Source organism: Dreissena polymorpha, chromosome 2, assembly GCF_020536995.1.
Source record: "Dreissena polymorpha isolate Duluth1 chromosome 2, UMN_Dpol_1.0, whole genome shotgun sequence".
NCBI lineage: Eukaryota > Metazoa > Mollusca > Bivalvia > Myida > Dreissenidae > Dreissena > Dreissena polymorpha.
Window position 1 is genome coordinate 146,879,975 of NC_068356.1, and position 21,737 is coordinate 146,901,711.

The 21,737-nt window shown below is 37.7% G+C and overlaps 2 protein-coding genes across 2 annotated transcripts in view; one reads left to right on the forward strand and one right to left on the reverse strand.

Annotated features, from left to right (window-relative positions):
- The window catches only part of LOC127870169 (uncharacterized), a 119,536-nt gene that overhangs the window by 41,996 nt on the left and 55,803 nt on the right, over positions 1-21,737 (reverse strand). The gene's annotated exons all lie outside the window — the stretch shown is intronic.
- LOC127870170 (dipeptidyl peptidase 9-like) overlaps positions 1-21,737 on the forward strand; it is a 238,710-nt gene that overhangs the window by 3,442 nt on the left and 213,531 nt on the right. Inside the window, exons 2-8 of the mRNA XM_052412827.1 lie at positions 593-709; positions 2,597-2,700; positions 3,566-3,752; positions 4,327-4,468; positions 4,927-4,991; positions 5,440-5,510; positions 6,238-6,319. Coding sequence (XP_052268787.1) covers positions 593-709; positions 2,597-2,700; positions 3,566-3,752; positions 4,327-4,468; positions 4,927-4,991; positions 5,440-5,510; positions 6,238-6,319 — 768 coding nt within the window. The remainder of the gene's footprint in view (positions 1-592; positions 710-2,596; positions 2,701-3,565; positions 3,753-4,326; positions 4,469-4,926; positions 4,992-5,439; positions 5,511-6,237; positions 6,320-21,737) is intronic.

Below are 21,737 nucleotides of genomic sequence, written 5' to 3' on the forward strand. Positions count from 1 at the left end.
ACAAATAGATCAGATAGATTTCATAATGAAGAAGGGAATTTAAGTTTATTAGTATTTAAGCTTAAAAAAATTGACAGATATTGATAAAAAAAATTATTCAAGGTCCTGATGAAACCTCAGGCCTTAAACTACACTTACGTCAAAGCCATGTGTGTTGTATGTCAGGTACACAGGATATTGATGGGACCCTGTGTGTAGAGATGGACGGACATACAGGATTCTCTATGAGGAAGTGAATGAATCTGAAGTCGATATTGTACAGGTAAACAGTAAATAGAGGCATATTTTTTAAATACATGAGGAAGATATTTCGACAATTACATTCGGCTGAGCTATATTTGGCACGCTGCTCAGATTTACGATCTGGAATAACACAACAACAAGTCATTTTTCTGATAATGAGGAGGAGGACAAAGATGCAGCGATGGATACTGATATAATGATTATTAATAATTGAAATACTCATTATGTGCTCATTATTTTATTTAATTATTCATTAAATGTAAATGGTATTGGTCTGTAAAAAACGCATTTGTCATATTAAAATAATGTAAACAATTGATAATGATAATGCTTTTTTGTTTCATGCAAGATTTATTTGCCCCTGGATGACAAGGGGGTGGACAAGTACCGGTATCCCCGTGCGGGTAAAACCAATGCTGACAGCTGTCTGAAGATGGCTCAGTTCACTGTTGGAAACTATGGAAGGGTAGGCGGCTTTTTATGTTTAATATTGTCTGGGAAAGGCGGGCTTCATGAATGTGCGTAAAGAGGATAATCGGGGACGATTTATTTTCCCATCTAGACTGGATTTTTTCTAAGAAAATACTTATTTAAAGTTATATGTTAAATACAATTAAAGCAGAAAGTGTTGTCCCTGATTAGCATGTGCTGAGTGTACAGGCTAATATTGGAGGACACTTTACACACATGAATTAAGCCTGGTTTCCCCAGTGCTTGGGTCAGTTCTTCTGTGCTGGGTTCACACAGCTGCTATTAAAACCTTCACTTGTGTCACATACAGTAAGCTCCTTATCAATGTAACTTTGTTGTTTGAAGGACTGTTATGAATTAGTTTTGAGCCTTGCTCTGGGAAAACGGGGCTTAATGCATGTGCGTAAAGAGTTGTTTGAGCCTTGCTTTGGGAAAACGGGGCTTAATGCATGTGCGTAAAGCGTTGTCTTAGATTAGCCTGTGCAGTCCCCACAGGCTTATTACAAACAACACTTTCCACCTAGGTTGGATTTTCATCTAAAAGAGATTTTCTTTGAACCAAACACTCTATAAAAACGGAAAGTTACGTCCCTGATTAGCCTAACTAAGCTAGTTATGTCTTAAGCCCAGAATCTGACTCCATTGAAAAAAATGAGTTTTGTGGATACAAACTTGCAGCATACTGTAATGTGATCCAGATACCCGATTTAGGGGGCATTTGTATGGCTTATTCCATTTAGCATTAAGGTGTTGGTATTCAGGTCTGGACTAATTGTCACAGTTTAGAAAAATGGAAAATTGTCTGCAACAATCCATGAACTTGAATTAAACTGCCTTATTTTCATAAATGTCAACTGATGTGATTTCTATATAACTTGACAAATAGACCACGCCAGGCATATCAAATAGCTGTAGATGACTTTTGTGGAAGATCTTTCAAAGAAAAATTAACAATTTCAAATATGATTTCTTCAAATTGTATTGTTTCCAACACCATTTATATATAAATGAGATGTATGTGTGTGTGCATGTTTACTCAGTGCTGTAGATTTGTTGAAGATATCTCTTGCTTAATGCATGTGCATAAAGGGTGGTCCTTGATAAGCCTGTACAGTCTGCCAGGCTTATCAGTGACGACACCTTCAGCCTAGACTGGATAATTGTTTTGTGTAGAATATACTTCTTTTGTACAAAAAAATCCTGAAAGGGGACAAGTGTTGTCTCGTTTTCAAGTGTGCGGACTGCTAAGTCTTATCTGGGAAGACACTTGACGCTCATACAATTTCGCCCAGTTGTCCCAGATTAAAGGGATCTTTTCACGCTTTGGTAAATTGACAAAATTGAAAAAAGTTGTTTCAGATTCGCAAATTTTCGTTTTAGTTATGATATTTGTGAGGAAACAGTAATACTGAACATTTACCATGGTCTAATATAGCCATTATATGCATCTTTTGACGATTTTAAAACCTAAAAATTATAAAGCGTTGCAACGCGAAACGATTGAATAATTTGGATAGTTCTGTTTTTGTCGTTAAATTTTGTGAAACTGCGAAGATTGCTTATATAAGGTATAAAATACGTCCAGTAAGTATACTCGGCGGAATAAATCAGTAGGCTAAAGCGTTTTTACTTCAGGACTCTGGCAGGACTACAGGGGTCACTGGTTCGAAACCTGGTCCGGGCAATGTTCTTTTCCTTTTTTTAATTTTATTCTTGATTTTTTACTGGAGCTTTTACGATCCAATGTTTACATTTATCGATATAAAGCATTTGATGAATAAGTTAAAAAATGCCAAAATCTGTGAAAAGGCACCTTTAAGCCTCATTTACAAAGAAGCCTTTGTCAAACATTTCACAATTATTACTGTTCTGTATGTTTCAGTTTGAAGATGAAGTCATCATGCTGAGGTTGTTTGAGCCTCTGTCGAGTCTTTCAGTGGACTCGGAGTACCTTGCCAGGGCAGGATGGACTCCAGACGGAAACTTGTAGGTTACTTTGTCATATGAGCTGCGCTCAAGGAAGAAGGATCTGAATGCATATACGTAAAGTGCTGTCCCGGTCAAAAGGCAAATCAGGCGACGACACTTTCCGTCTTGACTTCTTTAAACGAAAATGTCCATAAAATAGTAAAGTGCCTGCACAGGCTAATCTGGGAAGAAATTTTAGGCACTTGCATTAAAATCTGTTTTCCCAGAAAATTCAACAAAAATTATTTTGATTTTAATGATAATGATCTGACACACAGGTTTGCAATTACAAATTTATTCTGTACTGGCACTGCTTTTGTTTTGCTCGGTTTTCGATAGTTAAAAACAATGCTTTTGTTAAGGGTTTGCTAAAAAATATGTGATTTTTTTTCAAACCAGTGTACAATATTAAAAATAAGGTAAATTTAGGCAAATTATTATTCAACTATATGGTAAACTATTATCTGAAGTTATCAGAGTGAATATTATTGTTCTAACATTGACCAACATATTTCGTTCATGCATATTGCAATGTACACTGTGTGTCTGCTGATTTCTTAAAAGTATTAATGCTTATATTTTTTACATAACATGACTGCAATAACTTTGCCAACAATTTCCTTCATGCATTTTGCAGTGCTTACTGATTTAAGAGCTTATATGTTTAGTACAACATATATGAAATAACATTGCCAACAATTTCTTTCATGCATTTTAAAGTGTTAATAGTTTTTAATTGCATATATTTTTATCATTACATATTTTTAAAATAATTGCCAGAAATTATGTTTATGCATTGTGAAGTGTCCACCGTAATGCTTATGTTTTTGTCATAACATTTATAGAATACCACTGTGAACCATTTCCTCAACACATTTTGCAGTGTCCACTTTCAGATTTTGAATCGGGTCCAGACCAACCTAACACTGTACCTGATCCCTCGAGAGTGTTTCATCCCCGAGGCCCGGTACCAGCCTAGCTCACAGACACGAACAGATGCCCAGTATGAACCTGTCCAACTGCCACCTGTACATGTCCTACTGGAGGAAACCTCCGACATCTGGGTTAATGTAGGTGAACTCATTGTAAAATTACAGAAAGGAAGAGTGCATAATACTTTTACAAAAAAATCATTATAAGCTTTTTGTAGTAAATACTGTCAATTAATTTATATTTGGCAGCATGATTGTTCATGGATTTCAAAAAAAAGATTTTGTAGTGGACACATAACTTTATGGATTTCGGATTTAAAAAAAAGAGGACATTTAGTTGGAAATGTTCCATTCTGTTTGTGTTTGATGCGTTGATTGGTCAACTCACAAAATCCAATGTTTTGAGTTGAAGGCATCGGCCATGATTAGCCTGTGCAGTCTGCAACTGCTAATCAGGGACAACACTTGCCACCTACTCTAGATTGTTGTTTAAAACATAATTATATTTAATGAAAAATTCCATACAAGCGGAATTATCCTAACAGATTAGCCTGTGAGGACTGCACTATTTAATCGTGAAAAACCCTTTACTCACACCCATATGCAGACTGCACAGGCTTATCTGGGATGACACTTTGCACACATGCATGAAGCCCTGTTTTCCTAAATGTTAAGGTTCATATGTTAAATCTTCTTCACTCGTCAATCACAGATCACTGACATACTGCATTTCCTGCCGGCCAGGCCAGACTCTAGAGATGTAGAGTTTCTGTGGATGTCAGAAAGATCTGGCTACCGACATCTCTATCGGGTCACTTCATCTCTGGCTCACCATGGACAGACTCAGCAAACAGGTAATTTAAGTTGGAGTTGTCGTAATTTGAGCCTGCTTTGGTAAAATGAGGCTAATGAATCTGCCTTAAGTATTGTGCCAGATAAGGCTGTGCAGACAAGACTTTCCCTTTAACCCATATTTCCATGTTTTCATTGACTGTCCCTTTAACCCATATTTCCATGTGTTCAGTGACCGACCCTTTAACCCATATTTCCATGTTTTCAGTGACTGTCCCTTTAACCCATATTTCCATGTTTTCATTGACTGTCCTTTTAACCCATATTTCCCTGTTTTCAGTGACTTTCCCTTTAACCCATATTTCCATGTTTTCATTGACTGTCCCTTTAACCCATATTTCCATGTGTTCAGTTACAGACCCTTTAACCCATATTTCCATGTTTTCAGTGACTGTTCCTTTAACCCATATTTCCATGTTTTCATTGACTGTCCCTTTAACCCATATTTCCATGTTTTCAGTGATGGCCTGTGAGAGTGAGGTCACACAGATCACCACTGGGGACTGGGAGGTGTCCTCTAAAGAGGTAGCAGTGTCTTAAAACTTTAAATGTTTGAATCTGTCTTATTATTAAGTAATACTGTAAATCAGTTCTTGGGAAATTGATTTTTCCTTGGTTTTATGGGTTTACAGATCTTTGAATTTTACTCAAACAAAATTGGAAAATGACCAATGAGAATTTCTCATTTTTGTCCAAAATCAAAGAATTTACAGGAACAAAGTTGTACATGTCATCGAAAAAGTTATTTGTGAACAACCAGGAAATTTCAGGCAGAAAAATGTAAATTATTTTATATTGTCAATTAAATAACATATTCAAGTTGTGTTTTTTGATGTTGTAAACTAAAATTGATAACCTGTCTACCTGTATTTTTTTCTTCCTTTGTTTACAAATCCTTTTTCTGGAGCACTTTTTAATTTGCAAATGTTTCGTCTGTATGTGTGGTTTAATAACCCCTTTTCTCTGTTTTCAGATCTGGGTGGACGAAACACGAGGTCTGGTCTACTTCCTTGGACTAAAGGACACTCCACTTGAAACACATCTGTATGTATTGGAATTTAAACAACCCAGTATAATATTTACAGCGTTGGATTAACTATCTTCGAATTTTAAAAAATGCAAAAAAAAAGTCTAAGAAGAGATCCTGCCTGCCCCCTTGTTTAGCACGATGCTTTACTTTTAGTGACCCAAGGTCTCACTTGTTATCTCCACCAGGACTGGTATTCCAAAGATAAATCTGAGTTTAAGTTCAATTGAGTGAAACATTTCTATTTGAAACTACATTTGTTCTGCTTTTAAATTGATGCAAAATAAACAATTATTATTATTTTTAACAATAATTTTGATCAAGGCATGTTAATTTAAATGGACATAAACGCAAAATAGCCATTAGAGTTTTGTGAAAACATGCTCAGATTTAGTTTTGAAAATGATATATGAAATATGTTGATTTCAATTTACTGATATATCAAGAATGATACATATTAGCCCCACTTTGGGAAAACGAGGCTTAATGCATGTTCATAAAATTACGAACCACATTAGCCAGCGCAATCTGCCCACTCTAATCAGGGATGACACTATCCGCTTTTGTGCTGTTTTTGGTTTTTAGGAAATCTTTTCTTAGTGTAGGCAGAAAGTGTGGTCCAAGATTTCGCTGTGCAGTCTGCACAGGCTAATTTGGGAAACACTTTACACACAAGCATTACATATGTTTACCCAGATGGAGGTTTATATGAAATACAATAATCAATGTATTATTCCATGCCAGGTATGCAGTCTCCTACCAGACCCCGGGTCCTGTCTACAGACTCACAGAGCTGGGATACACTCACAATGTCACACTGGATAAGGTGAGACAACACTTGCAAACATCAGGAGTTATATGAGTCATGTTCTGGGAAGACTGGGCTTAATGCATTTTCAAAACTTTCATCCCAGATTAGCCTGTGCAGTCCTCACAGGCTTATCCGAAACGATACTTTCGGCATTTATGGAAATCCAGTTGAGTGGAAAGTTTGGCCCCTGATAAGCCTAATCCGAGGACGACATTTTATGTACATGAATTGAGCCCAGTTTTCCCATGAGTTCTGAATACCTTGAGATATATTAAAATAATCCACATCGAGGATCAAACCCTAGACCTCCTGATCACATGCCAATGCCAATGCTAACCAACTACAACATCCTTACCTTCTTAGATAATGCAGCATAATTGGTGGCATAGAAATATGTACAGTACAATAGACAGTGAAGCACTTGTTGATCGTGAGCTTTATCATATATAACATCATTTATTATTCCTGCTGGAATGAATTAGAATAGAGTTTACTAGATTCATCTTAGCTGTCTGTTAGTCCGTCTGCCCTTGTTGCAGTTCCCCCTGCCGCGCACACGCCCAGCCGTTCGTCTGTCTATCAGTCTGTAAAGTCAAACTTGTCTGACCAAGTACTCCAACACATTTCAACGTTTATTTTCCGTTATTTTATAAAGTTGTGAAATTTTTATTAGCCTTCTTTAAAGTTTTAAAATGAAATAATATAAAATTTGTATAACAGTACAATTCCAATTCACTTCTTACTACATCAAGTTGTTCCTCACTGCTTTAGTTATTGTTGTTACTTATTGTCCCTTTCAGGCGTGCTCCCTGTTTGTGACAGTGTTCAGCGCTGTGTGCTAATTGTCCCTTTCAGGCGTGCTCCATGTTTGTGACAGTGTTCAGCGATGTGAACTCAGCCCCTCAGTCTGCTCTGTACAGAATAGAGATCTCACCCCAGTCTGTACAGACTCACCCCCTGGCCATTATCATGTCATCCACAGGTGAGTAGTCAGGGGTCTATACTTTAATGTATTGATGTTTGTGACGGTGTTCAGTGCTGTGAACTCAGCCCCACAGTCTGCTCTGTACAGAATAGAGATCTCAACCCAGTCTGTACAGACTCAACCCCTGGCCGTCCTCATGTCATCCACAGGTGAGTAGTCAGGAGTCTATACTTTAATGTATTGATGTTTGAGACAGTGTTCAGCGCTGTTAACTCAGCCCCACAGTCTGCTCTGTACAGAGTAGAGATCTCACCCCAGTCTGTACAGACTCAACCCCTGGCTGTCCTCATGTCATCCACAGGTGAGTAGTCAGGGGTCTATACTTTAATGTATTGATGTTTGTGACGGTGTTCAGCGCTGTGAACTCAGCCCCACAGTCTGCTCTGTACAGAATAGAGATCTCAACCCAGTCTGTACAGACTCAACCCCTGGCCGTCCTCATGTCATCCACAGGTGAGTAGTCAGGAGTCTATACTTTAATGTATTGATGTTTGTGACAGTGTTCAGCGCTGTGAACTCAGCCCCACAGTCTGCTCTGTACAGAATAGAGATCTCAACCCAGTCTGTACAGACTCAACCCCTGGCCATTATCCTGTCATCCACAGGTGAGTAGTCAGGAGTCTATACTTTAATGTATTGATGTTTGTGACAGTGTTCAGCGCTGTGAACTCAGCCCCACAGTCTGCTCTGTACAGAATAGAGATCTCAACCCAGTCTGTACAGACTCAACCCCTGGCCGTCCTCATGTCATCCACAGGTGAGTAGTCAGGGGTCTATACTTTAATGTATTGATGTTTGTGACAGTGTTCAGCGCTGTGAACTCAACCCCTCAGTCTGCTCTGTACAGAATAGAGATCTCAACCCAGTCTGTACAGACTTAACCCCTGGCCGTCCTCATGTCATCCACAGGTGAGTAGTCAGGGGTCTATAATTTAATGCATTGATGTTTGTGAAAGTGTTCAGCGCTGTGAACTCAGCCCCACAGTCTGCTCTGTACAGAATAGAGATATCACCCCAGTCTGTACAGACTCACCCCCTGGCCGTCCTCATGTAATCTACAGGTGAGTAGTCAGAAGTCTAACCTTTAATGTATTGATGTTTGTGATGGTGTTCAGCGCTGTGAACTCAGCCCCACAGTTTGCTCTGTACAGAATAGAGATTTCAACCCAGTCTGTACAGACTCACCCCCTGGCCGTCCTAATGTCATCTACAGGTGAGTAGTCAGGAGTCTATACTTTAATGTATTGATGTTTGTGACAGTGTTCAGCGCTGTTAACTCAGCCCCTCAGTCTGCTCTGTACAGAAAAGAGATCTCAACCCAGTCTGTACAGACTCACCCCCTGGCTGTCCTCATGTCATCCACAGGTGAGTAGTCAGGAGTCTATACTTTAATGTATTGATGTTTGTGACAGTGTTCAGCGCTGTGAACTCAGCCCCTAAGTCTGCTCTGTACAGAATAGAGATCTCACCCCAGTCTGTACAGACTCATACCCTGGCCATTATCATGTCATCAACAGGTGAGTAGTCAGGGGTCTATACTTTAATGTATTGATGTTTGTGATGGTGCTCAGTGCTGTGAACTCAGCCCCTCAGTCTGCTCTGTACAGAATAGAGATCTCACCCCAGTCTGTACAGACTCACCCCCTGGCCGTCCTCATGTCATCTACAGGTGAGTAGTCAGGAGTCTATACTTTAATGTATTGATGTTTGTGACAGTGTTCAGGGCTGTGAACTCAGCCCCACAGTCTGCTCTGTACAGAATAGAGATCTCAACCCAGTGTGTACAGACTCATACCCTGGCTGTCCTCATGTCATCCATAGGTGAGTAGTCAGGGGTCTATACTTTAATGTATTGATGTTTGTGACAGTGTTCAGCACTGTGAACTCAGCTCCACAGTCTGCTCTGTACAGAATAAAGATCTCAACCCAGTCTGCACAGACTCAACCCCTGGCTGTCCTCATGTCATCCACAGGTGAGTAGTCAGGGGTCTATACTTTAATGTATTGATGTGTTTATTATTTGAAACAATTTTGATTTGATTTCAGAAAGCACACAGGCTTATCAGGGACGATTGTTTCTGCCTCAACTTTATTTTTAGTAAAAAGATAATTCTTTTGAACAAAAACTTCCATGAAAGGGGGCAGTGTTGTCCTTGATTAGCCTGTGTGGACTTCACAGCTAAACTGGGACAACAATTTATGCTCATGCAATTAGCCCCATTTTCCTAGAGCAAGGATTATTTTCATTATTGTTAATTGCCTTCAGACAAAAACAATTTTTATTATTGATGTTTATGGCCGTCAAACCAAAACTAGTTTTATTATTGATGCTCATTGCTTTCAAAACTATAATGATAATTGTTAATTGTTTTCAGACTTTCCTGACTACAGCTACCCAGAGCTGTTTAACTACAAGAGCAAGTCAGGCCACACTATGTATGGGATGTACTACCGGCCCCACAACTACCAGCAAGGGGTCAGGTACCCCACGGTGCTGTTTGTGTATGGGGGACCGCATGTACAGCTGGTAACCAACTCATTCAAGGGCCTCAAGTAAGTGAACCAGTGTGACTATTATAGGCCTTACGAAATATGATAACAAGGTGCTCAAGTGAGGGAACCAGTGAGACTCCCCTTTGTCTAGTAATCTGGACTGAGCTGGATTAGTGTTTAATGGTGGTCCACAAAACCAATGTTGGCCGAAAGGGTTGTCCCTGATAAGCATGTGCTGACTGCACAGGCTAATCTGGGATGACTCTTAATGAGCATTCATTAGGTCCAATTTTGTCTTTTTTTTTCTATTTTCACTGTGCTGTTTGTATAGCTGGTGACCAACTCCATCAAGGGGCTCAAGTAAGGGAACCAGTGTCTGACACAGTGTAACTTGTACAGTACTAATTATGAAACAAAACATATTTATAATTCTGCTCATTTTTAGCTCATTTATTTTTTGAAAAAAAATTATGAGCTATTGTCATCACCTTGGCGTCGGCGTTGGCGTCCGGTTAAGTTTTGCGTTTAGGTCCACTTTTCTCAGAAAGTATCAATGCTATTGCATTCAAACTTGGTACACTTACTTACTATTATGAGGGGACTGGGCAGGCAAAGTTAGATAACTCTGGCGTGCATTTTGACTGAATTATGTGCCCTTTTTATACTTAGAAAATTGAAAATTTTGGTTAAGTTTTGCGTTTAGGTCCACTTTTTTCAGAAAGTATCAATGCTATTGCATTCAGACTTGGTACACTTACTTACTATCATGAGGGGACTGGGCAGGCAAAGTTAGATAACTCTGGCGTGCATTTTGACAGAATTATGTGCCCTTTTTATACTTAGAAAATTGAAAATGTTGGTTAAGTTTTGTGTTTAGGTCCATTTTATTCCTTAAGTATCAAAGCTATTGCTTTCATACTTGAAACACTTACTAACTGTCATAAGGGGACTGTGCAGGCAAAGTAATGTTACTCTGACTGGCATTTTGACAGAATTATGTGCCCTTTTTATACTTAGAAAATTGAAAATTTGGTTATGTTTTGTGTTTAGGTCCACTTTATTCCTACAGTATCAAAGCTATTGCTTTCATACTTGCAACACTTATTAACTATGGTAAGGGGACTGTGCAGGCAAAGTTATGTAACTCTGACTGGCATTTGGACAGAATTATGGGCCCTTTATACTTAGAAAATTGAAAGTTTGGTTAAGTTTTGTGTTTTGGTCCACTTTACCCCTTAAGTATCATAGATATTGCTTTCATACTTGTAACACTCGCAAACTGTCATAAGGGTACAGTAAAAGGACAAGTTGCATAACTCTGGATGTCATTTTTACGGAATTATGGCCCTTTTTTGACTTAGTAACTTTGAATATATGGTTAAATTTTGTGTTTCGATCCACTTTACTTCTTAAGTATCAAGGCTATTGCTTTCAAACTTCAAATACTTTCATGCTATCATGAGGTTACTGTACCTGGCAAGTTGAATCTTACCTTGACCTTTGAATGACCTTGACTCTCAAGGTCAAATTATTAAATTTTGCTAAAATTGCCATAACTTCTTTATTTATGATTAGATTTGATTGATACTTTGACAAAACTACTCTTACCTGACATACCACAATAGACTCCACCCAAACCATCGCCCGTGCCCCCCCCCCTTCCCCCCCCCACCGAATCCCCCCTCTTTTTTTTTTTTTCTTTTTTTTTTTAAGATCATCTCACAAATGACCACCACACCCTCACACTATACCCCCCCCCACCCCCACCCCCTCCCCAATTTTTTTTTAAACGGTTAAAAAACAAAACTATTTATTTTGATTATTTTATGTTTGAAATACCGTCCAACCATCGCACCCAAGAATCCCCCCCCGCCCCCCCTCCCCCCCACACCCGAATCCCCCCCCCCCTATTTTTTTTTTTTTTTTTTTTTTTTTTTTTTAAGATCATCTCACAAATTACCACCACACCCTCACACTATACCCCCCACCTCACTTCCCCCCAATTTTTTTTTTAAACTTAAAAAACACAAATATTTATTTTTATTATTTTATGTTTGAAATACCCTCCAACCATCGCACCCAAGAATCCCCACCCCCACCCCCCCCCCAACCTCCCACCACCTCCCCACCCCCCGAATTTTTTTTCTCCTTTTTTTTGCATTTTTGGAACATAATGTAATAAATGTCCACACCCCCACACAATGCACCCCTTTTCACTCCACCCCTCCCTCCTTTGTGATTGAAAATGAGAGTCCCTTCACCTTTAAAAAGATTGAACTACACTCAATGTTTATTAAATATGTACTTTGTCTCATCAACATTAGTAATGCTTATTTTTTTATTTGAATGAACCTATGCAAACTAGGCTAAACGCATGTGATTCAAGAGTTGCCATAGACTTGCCAGTGCAATCCACACCGGCTAATCAGCAGCGATACTTTCCGCTTTCAATGAGTTTTTTGTTTGAAAGAAGTCGCATGTAAACAAATTTCAATCTAGGCTGGTAGTCCCTGATCCCTGATTAGCCTGTGCTTACTGCATTTGTGTATCTGGTACAACAATTTAAATATGTGTTTATCTCCGTTTTTCCAGAGTAAGGCTTAAATGGTTTTCTATTTCAGGCATGTACGACTGCACACACTGGCCGCGGAAGGTTTTGCTGTTGTCATTATTGATGGTAGAGGCTCGTGTAGTCGAGGAATCAAGTTTGAAAGCCATATCAAAAACAGACTGGTATGTAATTAATTCCACTTGAGGTATTGTTAAATCATAAATATTTGTGGGAACTTAATTTGTGTTAATTTAACTGGTTATTCAATCAACAAATTTTGCACAAATACATCAGAAAATTAAGTATGCAAATTCCTTTTTATATAAAATTAAAAATTTGCAAATGTAGGTGTGCATGCAAAAAATAAACTTTTGAGAAAAAAAAAACACACAAAATTTATGCCCACAAATAAAAAAAGATTGTACTGCATTTTTAGTAGAGCATTAAACTCTAGTCTTCGACTTTGAGTTTATGAAGTTCAGTTGGAGTCTTGGACTTTGAGATAATGAAGTTCAGTTGGAGTCTTGGACTTTGAGATAATGAAGTTTAGTTGGAGTCTTGGACTTTGAGATAATGAAGTTCAGTTGGAGTCTTGGACTTTGAGATAATGAAGTTCAGCTGGAGTCTTGGACTTTGAGATAATGAAGTTCAGTTGGAGTCTTGGACTTTGAGATAATGAAGTTCAGTTGGAGTCTTGGACTTTGAGATAATGAAGTTCAGTTGGAGTCTTGGACTTTGAGATAATGAAGTTCAGTTGGAGTCTTGGACTTTGAGATAATGAAGTTCACCTGGAGTCTTGGACTTTGAGATAATGAAGTTCAGTTGGAGTCTTGGACTTTGAGATAATGAAGTTCAGTTGGAGTCTTGGACTTTGAGATAATGAAGTTCAGTTGGAGTCTTGGACTTTGAGATAATGAAGTTCAGTTGGAGTCTTGGACTTTGAGATAATGAAGTTTAGTTGGAGTCTTGGACTTTGAGATAATGAAGTTCAGTTGGAGTCTTGGACTTTGAGATAATGAAGTTCAGTTGGAGTCTTGGACTTTGAGATAATGAAGTTCAGTTGGAGTCTTGGACTTTGAGATAATGAAGTTCAGTTGGAGTCTTGGACTTTGAGATAATGAAGTTTAGTTGGAGTCTTGGACTTTGGGATAATGAAGTTCAGTTGGAGTCTTGGACTTTGAGATAATGAAGTTCAACTGGAGTCTTGGACTTTGAGATAATGAAGTTCAGCGAGAGTCTTGGACTTTCAAATTAAAACGTTCAGCTAGAGTATTGTACTTTGAAATAATGAAGTTCAGATAGAGTCTTGGACTTTGAGACAATTAAGTTCAGTGTGAGTCTTGTAGTTTGAGATAATGAAGTTCAGCTGGAGTCTTGGAGTTTGAAAAAACAATGTTCAGTTGGAATTTTGGGTTTTTAAGTAATTAAGTTCAATTCTAGTCCAAGACTTCAAAAAATAGGTTAAATTGGAGTCTTGGAGTTGGAGAATACAAAGTTCAGCTATAGTCTTGGACTTCGAGATAACAAAGTTCAGCTATAGTCTTGGACTTCGAGATAACAAAGTTCAGCTATAGTCTTGGACTTCGAGATAACAAAGTTCAGCTGTAGTCTTGGATTTTGAGAAAACAAAGTTTAGCTTTAGTCTTTGACTTTGATATAACAAAGTTCAGCTATAGTTTTGGACTTTTACATAACAAAGTTAAGCTATAGTCTTGGACTTCTAGATTACAAAGTTTAGCTCTTGTCTTGGACTTTGTGATAACAAAGTTCAGCTATAGCCTTGGACTTTGAGAAAACAAATTTCAGCTTTAGTCTGGGACTTTGAGAAAACAAAGTTCAGCTATAGTCTTCAACTTTGAGATAACAAAGTTCAGCTGTTGTCTTCGTTTTTGAGATAACAAAGTTCAGCTATAGTTGTGGACTTTGAGAAAACAAAGTTCAACCATGGTCTTGGACTTTGAGATACAAAAAATCCAGCTTTAGTCTTGGATAATGATGTTCAGGTGAAGTATTGGGTTTTGTTAAGCAGCAGGTGTCTTCTATAGACTTAAGTGCATCTGGCGTTAAGAGGCCTTATGACTCCCAGCCTGTTATGGTCACTGTATGTTGGGTAACAATGCTCAACATAGATTAATCATTAGATAAAAGGTTCACAGTTGCTCATGGCTTATTTAGACAAAAGTGCATCTTAAGTTAAGATTTGAGTATGATCATTATGAATGATGGACCCAGACGGCCATGGATGTCTGATCTAAGGGTATTGAAAATATAGCAATGCAGCTGAGTAGCTTGCATCCGATACAGACTGCAGTCAACTTTATTTCAGGGTACGACAGAGATAGAAGATCAAGTAGAGGGTTTACAGTGGTTGGCATCACATGTAGATTTTATAGACGAAAATAGGATAGCAATACATGGATGGTCTTACGGTATGTTGACGAGATGTTCTTATATGTTGACTGAATCGGTTCTCTTCACTATATAGGACTAACTTGCCCTTAAAATACTAAACGATTCTGGTTCAGTGGTTTTAATTTTTTGCTATGAAAAAATATTGCAACAAAACATCTATTAAAAAATAGACTCTTTCCGCTTTTATTTAATTTTGGTATACATGAAGTCTCTTCTTAGCAAAAATCCTGTTAGACACACAACATCTGCAATATTGTCAGCATTCGGGTACTTCTCCAATGTTTACTACTTACTATCTGTGAATGTCCAGTTACAGACTATTTCCTCAATTATGTATTTTAGTTGGCAAATTAAGACTGAGGATGTCAAATAATACCAGACTAGGAGGGATTTTTGTGAAGATGAGACTCCCTTTAATCGCAAAATTATTCAAAAGCAGAAAGTGGCAAACCTGATTAGCTGTGCAAACTGCACAGGCTAATCTGGGATGACACTGCAGGCACATGCATAAAGCCCCATTCTTCTACAGATTAAATTAAATTTACAACAGTGTTCCTTACTTTCCCTCAGGTGGCTACCTCTCCTTAATGGGCCTGGCTCAGAGGCCTGATATATTCAAGGTGAGTGCTGGAACTTTGTTTACATAAAGCTCATTTTAGAGTTGTATCACCAATGGACTAAGTTGTGAAATCTATATTTATTACATCTTTCATTAAGTTTTGTGCCATGCCATGTTTATTGGACCCACAGTGGATGTGAATCAATCCAGGTGCTTGAACAAAAATGAGATTGTCTAACAACATTTGGTGTACATTTTATACATCTCTGTGTACATCACTAGCCAGCTAATTTAAAAGTCGTACAGTGTCTGCAGTTAATAAATGGTATATTAAACCATGTGAACATGCTTTAAATAATTTTATGTTAATAATAATTTTTCAGTTTGATCTCATGTTATATTGATTGAGATTAACAAATGTTGTATTTGTTGGTTCAATTACTTTTTTACAAGCATTATATTTGACTTATTTGTTGGTTATTGATGCATATTTGAAAACTGGCTAAGTATATGCATAATGAATTATTTACATATGGGAATACTGGATGATTATATACATAGTTGAATACTGAATAATTATGTACATTTTTGAGTATTGAACAATAATGTACTTATTATACAGTAATTAACCTATGGGCTGTTTAATTGGATAGTGTGTATTTCACAGGGGTTTGTATTTCGCAAATGTGCATAGCAGGTTTCACAGGTGTCTTATAGCAGGTGTTTATATTTCACAGGTGTCTATAGCAGGTGTTTGTATTTCACAGGTGTCTATAGCGGGTGCCCCGGTTGTAGACTGGCACCTGTACGACACTGGCTACACGGAGCGGTACATGGACCTGCCCACTAACAACCTGTACGGGTATCACCGTGGCAACGTGCTCACATATGTGGACAGCTTACCGGAAGAGTATGTACTGCTTTTTTATTAAGATAGACATAAAAACTCCACCAACAAGATATGTTTGCGTTTTCATAACAATTTGACCAAACTTATGACAAAAACATCATGAAAATGGGAAATGTTTGTACCTTTTTATACCTCCCTGAATAGTTACATTGTTTAGAAAAACAGTACACAAAAACATCATACCTCTTTGCTGATAATGAGCTGATACAAAGGTATCTGGTATAATTTTGTATATCAGATCAGTAGTCGTTTATATAAGCCAATGTTTTGAGGTACGTTACTCGGAATCAACTATAAAGACTTAATGTTTTGGCGGAAATTAATTGGTTTCAACAAGGCAAACAATTTCATACTAAGATGTAGTAGATTTTATACTCAAACGTCATGACACATATTCATGATTTCCAAAAACTGCAGAGTTGTACCAATCATATTTTATTATTTCTTTATAACTTTGTGATAGGTATGATAAACTGAAAAGCAGGTTGCTTCCCCTTTGTTTTGTGATATAACAGGATAAAAATTAATTCTTAGCCCCACGTGATGTATTACACAATGATAGCTTTTTATTCTCTATATCTCATACTAAGTGACTAAATTTCTGAAATTATTTCATAAAATATACATCCAACGGAATCCCATTACCCATCTTATGAACAAATGTATCTTTGATAACATACCAGTGCATGTTTACAGCTAATATTGGCTACAAATCGTTTATCGTATACTGATCGTTCATGTTTTCAGTGAGAATCGTCTGCTGATCGTTCATGTTTTCAGTGAGAATCGTCTACTGACAGTTCATGTTTTCAGTGAGAATCGTCTACTGACAGTTCATGTTTTCAGTGAGAATCATCTAGTAATCGTTCATGTTTTCAGTGAGAATCGTCTACTTATTGTTCATGTTTTCAGTGAGAATCGTCTACTGACAGTTCATGTTTTCAGTGAGAATCATCTACTAATCGTTCATGTTTTCAGTGAGAATCATCTACTTATCATTCATGTTTTCAGTGAGAATCATCTACTAATCGTTCATGTTTTCAGTGAGAATCATCTACTAATCGTTCATGTTTTTCAATGAGAATCGTCTATTTATCGTTCATGTTTTCAGTGAGAATCATCTACTAATCGTTCATGTTTTCAGTGAGAATCGTCTACTGATCATTCATATTTTCAGTGAGAACCGTCTACTGATCGTTCATGGTCTGATGGATGAGAACGTCCACTTCCTACACACCAGCAAACTGGTGAACGCTCTCGTGAAGGCCTGCAAACCACATACTCTACAGGTGAGTGGAGGGGTCCAGTTGTCATGGAGGAGTGAAAATGGTCTTTAGTTGTATACCTGGCAGGGTTCCCAGCCAGCCGACTTCCACTTTTTCCAGTCAGGGAATATGTGAAAAGTTCCTGAAATCAGGGAAAAATCAGGGAATTGTGTTTGGTCAGACTGCCAACTTGTGTCGAGAAGTCCATACAATTAAAACAGCAAATCGATTCCACTGCATGGCTATGGTGGCTTTGTTGTATACATGTAGCTAAGTTATGTCTGCAACTGCTATTTATTGTGGGTGTCTAATACAAGAAATGGGTCAAAATTATTATCCTGGAATTTTTATTTTCCATAAGGGAAAAATCAGGGAATTTTGTTCATACAAAAATCTGGGAACCCTGACCTGGGGCTAGTTGTCATATAGCTCACAAGTACAGTTTTAAGTGGTCATATAGCTCACAAGTTAAGTCTTACCTTATCAAATGACTCATAAGTACTGTTACGTTTTGTAAGCACTCAACAGAAATTAAACAGTTACAACAAAAACATTCTGAAGTATGCCATCGTTAAGTGGTACAAGCGCTTTATATTTTTCTCAAACTCAAATAATAATTTTTTATAAACAACTCTATAGTATTATTTTATGCTTGTTTTGTTATTTTGCTCCTTTATAAACATTACTCTTTTAAGTTTGTTATCTCCAATAACAGTATTAAAAAACATCATTCAATTTATCCATTTGACAACAGTTGGTTGTTATAAAAACAATAAGTAAAATTTATAGGTGTAAGACAATTTCAATGTTGATAATAAGTTTAAACTTAAGTTGTAGGAACCACAGAAGTCATGATTGTGTTATTTTTTTTTGCAAAAACTGGTTGAAATGTGTTTAACCAACTTCATTTCATGGCAGCCATATATTTGTGCCGCAATCTGTTAAAACAGGGCTTAACACACATGCGTCAAGTATTTTCCAGAAAAACCTGTACATTATGCAAAGGCTAATCTGGAACTATTATTTCCGCTGTTATTGAATTTTTCGTTTAAATGAACTCTATTCAAAACAAAAATCCAGTCTATGTGGACAGTGTCTTTCCTGATTAGCCTATGTGGACTGAACAGGCTAACCTGGGACGACACTTTACGCACATGCATTATACCCCTATACTTAATAGGCTAACCTGGGATGACACTTTACGCACATGCATTATACCCCTATACTTAATAGGCTAACCTGGGACGACACTTTACGCACATGCATTATACCCCTATACTTAATATGCTAACCTGGGATGACACTTTACCCACATGCATTATACCCCTATACTTAATAGGCTAACCTGGGATGACACTTTACCCACATGCATTATACCCCTATACTTAATAGGCTAACCTGGGATGACACTTTATGCACATGCATTATACCCATAGGCTAACCTGGGACGACACTTTACGCACATGCATTATACCCCTATACTTAATAGGCTAACCTGGGACGACACTTTACGCACATGCATTATATCCCTATACTTAATATGCTAACCTGGGATGACACTTTACCCACATGCATTATACCCCTATACTTAATAGGCTAACCTGGGATGACACTTTATGCACATGCATTATACCCCTATCCTTAATAGGGTAACCTGGGACGACACTTTATGCACATGCATTATACCCCTATACTTAACAGGGTAACCTGGGACGACACTTTATGCACATGCATTATACCCCTATACTTAACAGGGTAACCTGGGATGACACTTTACGCACATTCATTATACCCCTATACTGAAAAGGCTAACCTGGGATGACACTTTATGCACATGCATTATACCCCTATACTTAATATGCTAACCTGGGACGACACTTTATGCACATGCATTATACCCCTATACTTAATAGGGTAACCTGGGACGACACTTTACGCACATGCATTAACTGCGGCTTTCCTAGAGCAAGGCTTATTGTATATTTCAGTTGTATCCCAATGAGAGACATGGCATCAGAAGTCACGAGGCATCCGAACACTACCGCGTCCTGGTGCTCAACTTCCTAAAACACAACCTGTGATATGTACAGAACACTTAGAAGAGTAGTCTTGGATACACAGTACAGAACACAGAGTGGTGATGGAAACCGTAGATACAACATGAAACAAGAAACAATTCAAGTTTTCATGGAAACACATTTCAGAACACTTTATACACAGGACAGAGTGTGCTAAACAGAGAAGTTAATGAAACTCTTTCAGTTGTATTGGTTAATGTAAGAGTAGATTTGAAAACTTTTAACCGCAGAAAAACACCGTGTTTCAAATGGGATCTGTACTATGCAGCCATCGTGTGTCACTGATACAACAACATTAAAACCAGTACAGTTCACACTGTCTCACATTCAGCTTTAGAATGTTAACTGATTTGTAGTGTTCATTAATAATTTGGCCGTGCTCTGTAAAAAAGGGGGTTTAATGCATGTGCGTACAATAACCTCCAGATAAGCCTGTGCTGTTTGCACAGGCTAATCAGTGAAGACACTTCCCGACTAAACATAATTATTGATAAGGAGAGACTTTCTTTAAACTAAAAATATAAAAGCAGAAAGTTCCTTCCCTGATTAGCCTGTGCAGACTGTACAGACTTGGACAGCACTTTACACACATGCATTAAACCCCTTTGTCACAGAGCACAGTCATGTATAGTGGGTAAACACATGCTTATTAATTTATTCAATGCAATGATATATTGAATGAATTTACTTATAAAAAAGACACAATTTTGTTGGTTTTTATGTTGATTTGGTAAAATCAAGATATTTATTTATTATCATACATTGATGTTGATTTTACCAACTTATTGTATCTATTGTTGGCACCTTTTTTTAGCAATGAGATTTTTAGTTGAATATGTTATAAGTTGTAAATATGTCTGAGAGATTGGTTTAGTTTTACTTGTTCAGTACCGTAGTGGCGTACATAAATAAATGAAAACTATCAACTTTATGGTGGATACATATGTTTGTGCTAGTGGTATTGGAATATAGCCGTCGCTTTGTCCGATTGCCTGAATACCGGTACTATTTTGTCTGCCCGTTTGTCTGATAACATATGATATGAAATGAAAAGGTGACAACCATACATTTTCTATTAATACTTCTGCATGTACAAATAGAGAATGCACGGTTGATACTACGATATCAAAGAAACCACGATTGCTGCATGTATAAAAAGTGAATGTTAGGTTGATACTACGATATCTAAGAACCCACGATTGCTGGATGTATAAATAGAGAATGTAAGGTTGATATTGCGATATCTAAAAAACCACGATTGCTGCATTTATAGTGAATGTTTGGTTGATATTGCGGTATCTAACAACCCACGATTGCTTGATTTATAAATAGAGAATGTAAGGATGATATTGCGATAAATCCCGGACAATCGCTCCTACGGACAATTGCTCATTCGCTAAACTTGACAGGGCAGACAGGCGCTCCTACGATGTTTTGGCAGGGCGGACAGTCGCTCCTACGATGTTTTTACTGGGCGGACAGTCGCTCCTACATTATTTTGCCAACCGGACAATCGCTCCTAAATTATTTAATATCTAAGAACCCACGATTGCTGGATGTATAAATTGAGGATGTAAGGTTGCTGTATGTATGACTACAGAATGTGATGTTGATAGTGGGATATCTAAGAACCCACGATTTATGGATGTATAAATAAATAATGTACGGTTGATATTTCGATATCTAGGAACACACATTTACTGGATGTATAAATATAGAATGTAAGATTGATATTACAATATCTATAAAACCACGATTGCTTGATGTATATAAAGAGAATGTAAGGTCGAAGAACCAAAGATTGGTGGTTGTATAAATAGAAAAGTTAAGGTTGATAATGTGATATCTAAGAACCGACTTGGTAAGTCAAAACTGTTAAAAAGCAGCAAACCCGCTACCGAGAAAGCCATATGGTTTGACCATTATGGTTAAAGGCTTGACTGAACATTTAAGGATCGCGGGCTCGATTCCCGTCCCGGTGTGTTGTGATTGTCATTGACATTATTTGTACGTCCATTCTTCCCTGACCTGTGATTCATGTAGGGCAGTGTTCAATTTCTGGCGTAAGTATTTGCACTTAGAAGTAATAAACCAACTTACACAGGACACGTGTTAACAGTTTAACAGACCGCTGTGATATTAATGAAATATTTTAGAACACGGCGGAAAATTCTTGCAAA